This window comes from Equus caballus, chromosome 26 (genome assembly GCF_041296265.1).
Source record: "Equus caballus isolate H_3958 breed thoroughbred chromosome 26, TB-T2T, whole genome shotgun sequence".
Taxonomy (NCBI): domain Eukaryota; kingdom Metazoa; phylum Chordata; class Mammalia; order Perissodactyla; family Equidae; genus Equus; species Equus caballus.
In genome coordinates, this window is record NC_091709.1 from 45,533,665 (window position 1) to 45,543,317 (window position 9,653).

The window sequence follows — 9,653 nt, forward strand, 5'->3', positions numbered from 1 at the left end:
ATCACGATTTTCCTGACTTGTTCTTAAAAGCAAACAATTAACAGTAAAAAAAGAACATGCTTCAATCTTAGAGGTATTCGAATTCAGTGAAGTATTTCATGTGTGAACTAACGTTGGCACTGAGACGATGCACCTCGCAGTTTGCACTTGGTTTCACAGTTTCAAATTTTAAACACGCAATAAAAACTCCAAGAAGTCACACAGAACAAGAACAGAAATAACTCCAGCTTGCAGTCTTCACGTGGGCTATTGTTGATTTGAAATCTCCTGTTTAAGCCCAGGAATACGTCCAACCTCAAGAGCGGGGGGTGAGACGCGGCCCCGGTGAGCCAGACCCCTCCCAGACTCGGAGCCGCGCTCCAAAACACGCACAGGGCGGAGTCCGCCTCGGGGTGGGGGTGGGGGGCCAGCTGTGTGACGGGGGCTGTCTGGATGGGTTCCACCTCGCAAGTGTTTATAGAAGGATAAGAAAGAAAACTCTGCCTATCTGAAGATTACATCAATGCAGTCGCTCCTCACTGTGCGTGGATTCTGTATCTGAGAGCTTGCCTGCTGTGCCGGTCGGCTCAGGCTGCTGTAACATACCACGCGGGGAGGCTTAGACAACAGACATTTGCTCTCGCAGTCTGGAGGTGGAGGTCCGAGATCCAGGTGTCTCAGGGCTGGTCACTCGGAGGCCTCAGTCCTTGGTGTGCAGACGCCGTGTGCTCTGTGTCCTCACACAGTCTTTTCACGGTATTTGAGGATCCCTGGTGTCTCCTTCTTGTAAGGACGCCGGTCCTATTGGTCCAGGGCTGACCCTAACAGCCTCCTTTAACCTAACGACCTTTCTAAAGACCCGTCTTCAAACGCAGTCACGTTCTGAGGTGCTGGGGGTCGGGGCTTCAACACGCGAATTTTGGGTAAGAGACAATCCAGCCCACACCACCCACTCGCTAAAATTTATTTGTGACCCCAACATCGATCCTCACGGCCCTTTCACAGTCATTCACGGACCAGAGTGGTCGAGAGGTGGAGAGTTTGAGTCACTCGATGTGCTCGTTCCCAGCTGAGGAGGGACAAGGTGACCCTCCCCCTTCTTGTTCCAGCTCCCGCTGTGAACAAGGGTCCTCTGCGCAGTCTACGTAGTGCCACGTTTTTCTCATTTTTGTGCTTTTTCTCGGTGATTTCCACTGTTTAAAATGGCCCCCAGGTGCAATGCGAAAGAGCCGTCTCATGTTGCAAGAGTAACAAGGCTGTGATGTGCATGAGGAAAAAAATACGTGTCCTGGATGACCTGCGTTGAGACGTGAGCTACAGGACCGCTGGCCTGAGGTCGGTGTTGGTGAATCAACAGCATGTGTGAAACTAGGTGTCTTTAAACAGAAACACGCAACGATACACATCTATTGTTGGGCTGACAAAAGTATTGTAACCAGATACTGGCAGGAACCTGATGCATGTTTCCTATGGGCGACATGGTTCAGTCGCCGCTAACTCCTTGTCCACAGCAACTTTGTAGCACATTACTGTGAACAAGGAGAATCGGCAATAGTGTTTATGCAGCTACTGCTTAGAACTTTGACAAAAGGGGCGGCATGTTTTGCACTGACCTACTCAGAATTGACAGTGCCTGGGGACAATGAAAAGTATGCAAACTTTTAGGTGGTTTTCTCGTTTCTAAATCTCTGCAGACTGCACCCCCTCAGTGCACCGCCAACAGCTCCTTCTGCACCATCATGGCTTTGAAGTGACATCTTCAAAGTGAATTCAAGGAGGAACACAGGCACAGAGCAAAAGGGTCTTGTTTTTCCAGAATCCAGGTGGTGAGGGGTGGGGCTAGGCTGAGGCAGGGGTTCAGGTGAGGGTGAATTTGCACACATGTGTTGAAAACAGCCCATCCCCCACCGATTCCCATCCCTGCAGCCTTGGTGCTGGCTCACTCTGAAGGCCACCCCTACAGGCCCGGCCAGCTCTGCGACTGGTGCCACCACGCCCCACGGAGGTCCCTGTTCCCCATGGTCACAGCACATGGGGTTCCCAACCCTAATAAGGGCAGGCGTGTAAAGGGTTTGAGTGACTGCCTGGGCACCCCTGCACGACTGAAGGACCTTGGTGGTCCCTTGGGTGCCCTGAACCATGTGGCCCATAGGATGAGGTTGTGCCCAGCCCCAAATTGGCACGTCAGCTCATCCCTGCCTGCAGTCCCAGCCTGTTGCAACGACCACATGGAGGGCCAGGTGTAGGGGGAGAAGAGTACGGCACTCCCCTTGGTGCCAAACGTCAGGGGACACCACAGAACGCAGTCCTCAGGATAAACCATGTCTTAATGCAATGTTTCAAAAACTCGAATGCAAAAAATCTGCGATGAATAAAATATCAAAACTTTAAACAAAGACAGAATCAGTGCTGCTGCCCTTTCCTTCTGTCTCAAGGTCTTGTGTGGCTCTGCCTAGCCCCGACCACGCCTGGCCCTGTGGGACCCTCTCCACAGAGGCCCCAGCCAGCTTCCTCCCGTTCCCTACGCCCAGGAGCAGGCAGCCAGCGCTGGGTGAGGCCACCCACCACCCCGCCCACAGCCCCACCACTGTTCTCCCATGTTGAACCCCGGCCGGGCAGGCGGCTTGTGTCGAAGCCCCCTCCCTTTCCTCCACTCTGAGTGACCCGGGCAAGGAACTTCAACTCTCCAAGCCCCAGTCTCCTGGTCTACAAAGTGGGGGGATGTTGGGACCTACATCCCCTATAGGGCGGCTGCGAGGAAACCCGCAGAGCACTGCCTGGCACAGGCCTGGGCGGGGAAGGCACCCTCTGCTCCCCGCGGTGGGATTATCTGCACCCTAATTTGGCCTTTATTTCCTGAAACTCTGGGGAATCACTCCTTGAATTTGTAAACCTGCAGGACAAAGGATGGCATTTCCAGATTTTTCAGGGCCCTTTACCACCCGGCTGGTGCTCTGCCCGGAGCAGGTGCTCAGAAACACAGGTGGAAAGATTTGATACCCAGTACTGCTAGTCAGGGAGGAGACATGGGAGGGAGGCTCTGAAATTCCCACTTTGACGCTGATTCCTTTTTAGATGTGTCAGATACGATCTTACTTAAATACCGGGGAAGTCTGTTCTTTCCTGACCAAGTCCAGGGGCTGGAGATAAATTTGCAAAGATCCCTGAGTGTTTTGAGGATGCATTCATTCCACAAACGCGAAGCAGATGTGGTTCGAAGCTGTGCTTCTGGGGCCTGGGGAGGCACAAAGGTGAGTAAGAACCTTCCCGCTGTCTGGATCGTGCACTAAAGAAGCCGTTCCCTAAGGGCCGTGGGAAGAGGTGCTTTCCTAGTTGCGGTGGAAGTTAGAATAATGCTCCCCAGAGGCCAAGCTACTGGAAAAGATCAGAAACCTTAAAACTGGGAGTGCCCTGACCGGTGGCAGGTCCACTCTGGAAATGCCTCCGAATAACTGCACGGGGCCACAGAGAGAGGGGCAAAAGTCGCCAGGCCTTGCCGACAACAGTGACCACGGGGACCAGCTGCAAGCCTGACAGGAGCACGTGGTTTAAGGACCGTGGTGTCGTCCACGGAGGAGAGGATGACTGTTGTGGGGACGACGCTCAGGGTGAGCCGCACGGAGGAGAGGCCAGGGTGCGGTTTTCCAGGTTTGGAAAGCAACCCTGCCTCCTGTGTGGGCGCACACAGACCCTGAAACAGGGCTCCCCTGGAGCCGGAGCTGCAGTGTTTTTTAGTTTCTTCTCCTACTTTCTGTCTTTCCCAAGATTTTTACAGTGAGTGTGTGTGATTTTTGTAATCAAGAGAAAGCGATTCTGTTTTGGAAAACGATGCACCCTCACCTGTGAGATTAGGGGACCACTCGTCCAGCCTCTGTGCCTCAGTGTCCTCTTCTGTGAAACAGGGGTGCAAGTGCCCACTGGTCAGGTGGCCGTGGGATCACACAGGACCGTGTATGCAGACAGCTGGCACGTAGCGCCCTCGCCCAGTAACGGGGAGATGGAAGTCTTTGCCGTTCCCCCTGGGCGAGTTGAGGGGGCAGAGCCAGCAGAGAGAAGCTGCTTGGGGATGTCTGTCCTCCCTGTGTCCAGGGCTCCCTGCCTGTCAGTGCTGCTGCCCGGGGCCGGGAGGGGCGGGGGCTGAGCGCAGCCCACGTTTCTGCTGACTGGACAGCCTCCCTCATGAGCTCACGCTTTCCAGAGAAATCCCCCTAACGCCTCTATTCTGTCGCAGGCGTATATAGGGAGGGCCGGCATCCCAGCTCCTCACTGCGCTGCCCAGAGGCCCCTGCCCTGACTGCCCTCCAGCCCTGGTCCCTGCAGCCAACACCCAACATGGACATCGCTATCCAGCACCCCTGGTTCAAACGCGCCCTGGGCCCCTTCTACCCCAGCCGGCTCTTCGACCAGTTTTTCGGCGAGGGCCTCTTTGAGTATGACCTGCTGCCCTTCCTGTCCTCCACCATCAGCCCCTACTACCGCCAGTCCCTCTTCCGCACCGTGCTGGACTCCGGCATCTCTGAGGTAAGCCCCAGCTGCTGCCAGAGGGAGGGCCCGGGTCAGGCTGGGCAGGGAGCGGGACCTCTGAGGGCTGGTCCCGAGCAAAGGCACCTGCATGCTCGCCCTTATCTCATCAGCTCATGGAGCTGATGGTGATGGCTGGGGAGCCACTTTCCCACTGGACGCTGGTGGGAGGCGGAGTGGCCATCCCCCCAGCAGCCTGAGTCTGGCCACTGTCTTTCCCTCCCATCATGACCCGCATGTGGTCCACAATGCACCAACCACTTGCTGGAAACCCCAAGAACGACCCCGCTAAGGCAGGTTGGACGGGAGGCGTGAGCTTTGTGTTCGCAGCTGTTGGCCTTCCCTCCAGCAGGAGGCCGGGGCTGGGCGGTGCTGGCGAGGCCCCAGGGGAGGGCCTCCTATCTGAAGCCCTTCCGGCCCATCCTGCAGAGCTGCAGAGAGAGCTCCTCCCAAGTTTGCCCAGGTGCCCAAGGCCGGGCCCAAAGGGCAGGCAACCAGGCCCCCAGCCTTCCCTCCCCAAGCCGCTTGGTCCAGAGAGCCAGAGTGCTAGTTCTCACCACTGCCTGAAACACTCAGGCCTGCCCAGAGCTGATGCAACACCAACCAACTCCATGGAGCAAAGGAGCCTAAAGGAATGTTCCGAGCGAGAGAAGTGACAGGGAGGAGCACAAAAGCGCTTTGTGTGCAACGCAGCCAGCGGCCCTGGGCAGGCAGTCAGGCAGTCCCTGGGAAAGACGGCCCCGGGTTGTTTATAGAGAGACGAGGTGAAGCTGAGGGCAGCACCGTTATTCCAAGTGCCCAGTCTGACCAGCCAGCCAGCCAACCCACAACCTGCCCGCCAACCATAACCAGCCAGCCAACTAACCCATGGTCAGCCCCCAACCATTACCAGACAGCCAACCAACCCATAAACAGCCTCCCAACCATAACTACCTAGTCAACCAACCTATAACCGGCCAACCAACCATAACCAGCGAGCCAACCAACCCATAATCAGGCTCCCAACCATAACCAGCTAGTCAACCAACCTGTAACCAGCCACCCAGCTCATAATCAGCCCATCAACCCATTGCCAACCATCCAGCCAACCCATAACCAGCCAGTCAACTCATCACCAACAGGCAGTCAACAGACACCCACTGCCTTCAACCCCAAGATTCTGGTCCGCAGTCCTGAGTCCTGGGTGGGTGCCTCTGTCTTCTGGGCATGTAGAAAGAGAGGCTAGAGTGGTGACCTGCAGTTTCTGTTCTAATCTCTGGGGACTGAGCTACCGGTCACTCCATGTGGGCCACTCTGGCCAGCCCTGCAGAGCCGTGGCCCCCGGGAGACACTCACACGAGCGTCTGGGTTTCAGGTCCGGTCTGACAGGGACAAGTTCGTCATCTTCCTGGATGTGAAGCACTTCTCTCCCGAGGACCTCACCGTGAAGGTGCAGGAGGATTTTGTGGAGATCCACGGCAAACACAACGAGAGGCAGGTGAGTCCCGGGCGAGCGCCCGCTTCTGGAGGCCCAGGGAAGCTCTTGGGGCCCCAGATCTGGCCCCCTCCTCCTGGAGGGAGGAGCCACACCCACTTAAGCAGGGCCACCTCCCAGTGACCGGGGAGGTCACTCTGAGCCCTCCGCAGGCCCGGGCAGCAGGGCCAATGGCTAGTGGGGGCCTGACGGGACCGCCACTCGGGCACTGCTTGGGCTGTGGGATTAGGAAGGACCCTGCAAATGCCCAGCGCCACGGTGGCGGGCTCCGAGCCAGCGTAGGTTTTCACATAAACCTAACTTGGGACGATGAGCCGTGCCGATGGTGTGGCCAGCATTTACCAATGCTCCGAACGCTCTGTGTGTGCTGACACAGCCGCCTCTCAGTAGCCCTTCGAGACAAGCATCCCTATTATCTCAAGTTGGCAGGTGACAGAGCCAGGCTCAGGGAGGTCCCACAGCCAGGACAGGGTGGGGCGGCTTCTCAGCCGGCAGTCAGAGGCCAGAGTTTTCTTTTGGTGGCTGGAGAGGTTGTTCGTGTCGGGGGTGAAACCCCAGCTCCATGTCTGCTGCCCCTCATCCTGGGCCCCCTAGAGCTGACCCTATTGTTTTATCCAGCACAGCCCTGGGACCACCCCTCCTGATCTCGGTTCTCCGTTCTCCGACCTTCTACCTGGAGGCAGAGTTAGTTGGGTCCAGTCAGAGGCTGAGGCTGGGACTAGGGCCATGTAGGAGGAGGGGACGCTCTTTTGCTCATGCGTGGCTTTCTGACCCCATTAAATGGATCACAGGGCCCCTGAGCCTGAGTAATCTGGGCAGGTCCCAGGTAAAAGGAACACCTGCCCCAGGCGCAGAACCATTCAGAAGATTTTGGAGAGAAATTAGTCTGAAGAGCCACCTCCACGGCAGCGAGGGCCCCGGGCAGGCCTGGATCCCCCGCACAGGGATGGGGGGAGGCCTGCCTGGAGGAGCCCTTGCCGCAGCTCCAGCCTCCCCACCTCACCCTCGAGAGCGCCATGGGTTTGACCCTTGTGCGGTCCAGGAGGGCCTTCTCCAAGGGGGGGTGGTGGCCGCCCACTGCAGTGGCGTCTCTGACGGTGCCATCCCTGTCCCCTCCCCAGGACGACCATGGCTACATTTCCCGTGAGTTCCACCGTCGCTACCGCCTGCCTTCCAATGTGGACCAGACGGCGCTCTCCTGTTCCGTGTCCGCGGATGGCATGCTCACCTTCTCTGGCCCCAAGATCCCATCCGGCATGGACGCCGGCCACAGCGAGCGAGCCATCCCCGTGTCTCGGGAGGAGAAGCCCGGCTCTGCACCCTCGTCTTAAGCTCGGCCTCAGCCTCGGCTGCCACTCGCTGCTGCCCCTGCCACCCGCCCATCCGGGAGACCCCAGAAAGTGGGGCATCTGTCTTCCTTTGCTTTCTTCTTTTTCATTTCCTTTTCCTCTTCTCTGAGGGAACGAGGGTTTGATGGAGTAGCCAGAGATCCTGGGGCCTCTGCCTGAGGTGCTTTGCCCTCAGGGAGACTTGGGTCCCAACACCAGCCAGTTGTGGAAGTGAGGGCCATCCCAGTTTCTTTAGACCACAGCCCTGTCCTCCCGGGGGATGCAGGCTGGTCTTGGTTCTACTGAGGGGTCAGAAGAAGAACGCCCCCTCACTGAGCATCTCTGGACGAGCCCTGGGTCTCCAGGGCCAGCCAGGGGCATCCTGACCCTTGGCGGCGGGCGCCTGCCTTGAGGCTGCGCAGAGCACCCCGCCTACATTCCCCGGGCTCCGTGAGGTCCATCTGGCAGAGGCTCCGTGCGTGCACCTGGGTCTCGGCAGCCCGATTCTCTCAGACCACCTTCCCTCCCACTTCCTCCGTGTAGTAATGCTCTTGGGGTATCTGGTCACCCAGGAGAATGCAGCCCGTGGCAGTCAATAAAGAGCAGGTGACAAAAGCAACTTGCCGTCTGGTGGCCGTGCTGTCTGCATCGGGGGAGTTTGGAGAACAATGGAGAAGGGGCGACACCACTCATAGTGGGGGTGCAGGGGGGCGCGCCGAGGGGAGGGAAGGACACTGGGGAGCGTCTGTCCCCGTTCCACCCCAGCCGTTGCAAAGTGACTGGGTCACTTCCTCGCTCCCAATCCCAGCGTCCCCTGACCTGGGCAGGCGCAGGAAGGAGAAGGTTTTCTTGGACTGTGAGGGATGGAGAGAGGAGGGAAAGGACGGGAGCAAGTGGGAGGCAGAAGACCGGGGCTCCCTTCTCTAGCCCTGTGTGGGAACTGGGGTGCCAGCCAGGCCCCACCACCCTGACTGCTGGCCTCCCTCTGGGGGCTTCTCTCCTGGCTCCTTGGGGGCTGCAGCTGAGGAGCTGCCCCATCGCTCCGAAGGGATGAGGAGGGGCGGGCAAGCGTGGGCAGAAAGTGTCCACCTCCATCAGGCGCCACGCCCTGGGCTCCCCGTCGGGGAGGTGCCCCTGCACGCTGCCTCCCCCTCTCTGGAATGTCACAGGCCCTTGGGAGCTTCTGGCCACCAGGGCTGGGCATCCCTGACCAAGAGAGGGAGGCCTTCTCACTGTCAGCCCCGACTCCCCGAGCTGAGGAGGAGAAAAGGCCTGGAGGCCCGCAGCCTCCACGGGGAAGCCGGCAGGTGGCTCAGCCAGGGGCCCTGCCAGCTGCACAGTGACCATGGAGAGGGCAAGGTGGGTGGGCAGATGTGGCCTCCAGGAGTGGCTGGATGGGTGCTTCTGGTGTGGTCAGGCCATGTAACGGGCTTTCTCCCGTGGAATGGAGGCCAGGGTGCTGGGGACCCTGATGGAGCTCAGCAGATGGCCCTTGGGGTGGCGCCCACACTCCTCCTGAGAGAAACTGGACACCAAGAAGGGAGGACACAGGAGAGAAGAGTTTCCGACAGTGAGTCCTGCTCCACGTGCAGTGAACAGTGTGCCGTTGTTTCAATTTAAGTGGAAAGCAGTGCACACAAGCAGTGCGCGCGCGCGCACACACACACACACACACACACACCGTGTTTCTCCTTCATCACTCTGGGTTTGGCTCCCCTCTAGAGAAGGGTCCTCACTCTGTGGGAGGTCCCCAGACTCCCTCCCACCACCGCCCACAATCTCCTTCCCGCAGGAAGTCCCCCCAGCCCCTCTCCCGCCCCCCGGGGCTGTCCTGCCATTTCAACCACATCAAAAGAACTGGGGGTTCTCTGTGGCTGGCGGCAAGAAGGACCCCTGCACTTTGGGGCTAGGGCTGGATATCTTGGAAAATCAGAGTCCCTGAGGCTTCCTGCCCCTCCCGATCCACCTCAGACCGGCTGTCCTTAGAAGAGGCGCTCACTTTCGCACAGCCTGGTGCATCATTGCACCAGAAGTCTGGTGGCCTGGGGTCCTGTGGGGTCTGGCTGCAGCCAGAACTGAGCCTTATAGGTTAGATGCTGATGGTCTTGTGTTCACTGCAGTTCTTGCTCAGGCTTCGTAATGGGCTGAGCCGTGTCCACCCTAAGTTGAAGAGCTAACCACCAGCACCTCAGAAGTTGACGGTATTTGGAGATGGGTCTTTAAAGGGTGATTAAGGAAAGTGAAGGTCATTAGGGTGGGTCCTACTCCAATCTGACTGGTGCCCTAATAAGAAGAGGAGATCAGGACACGGACACACACAGAGGGACGGCTGTGTGAGGACACAGGGAGAA

General features: G+C 58.2%; 1 protein-coding gene across 1 annotated transcript; it reads left to right on the forward strand.

Annotated features, from left to right (window-relative positions):
• Nucleotides 1-4,311: 4,311 nt before the first annotated feature.
• Nucleotides 4,312-7,305, forward strand: CRYAA (crystallin alpha A). The gene is given in 3 exon segments (NM_001164011.1): nucleotides 4,312-4,500; nucleotides 5,855-5,977; nucleotides 7,096-7,305. Coding segments are annotated over 3 exon segments (522 nt in total).
• The last annotated feature ends 2,348 nt before the right edge of the window (nucleotides 7,306-9,653 follow it).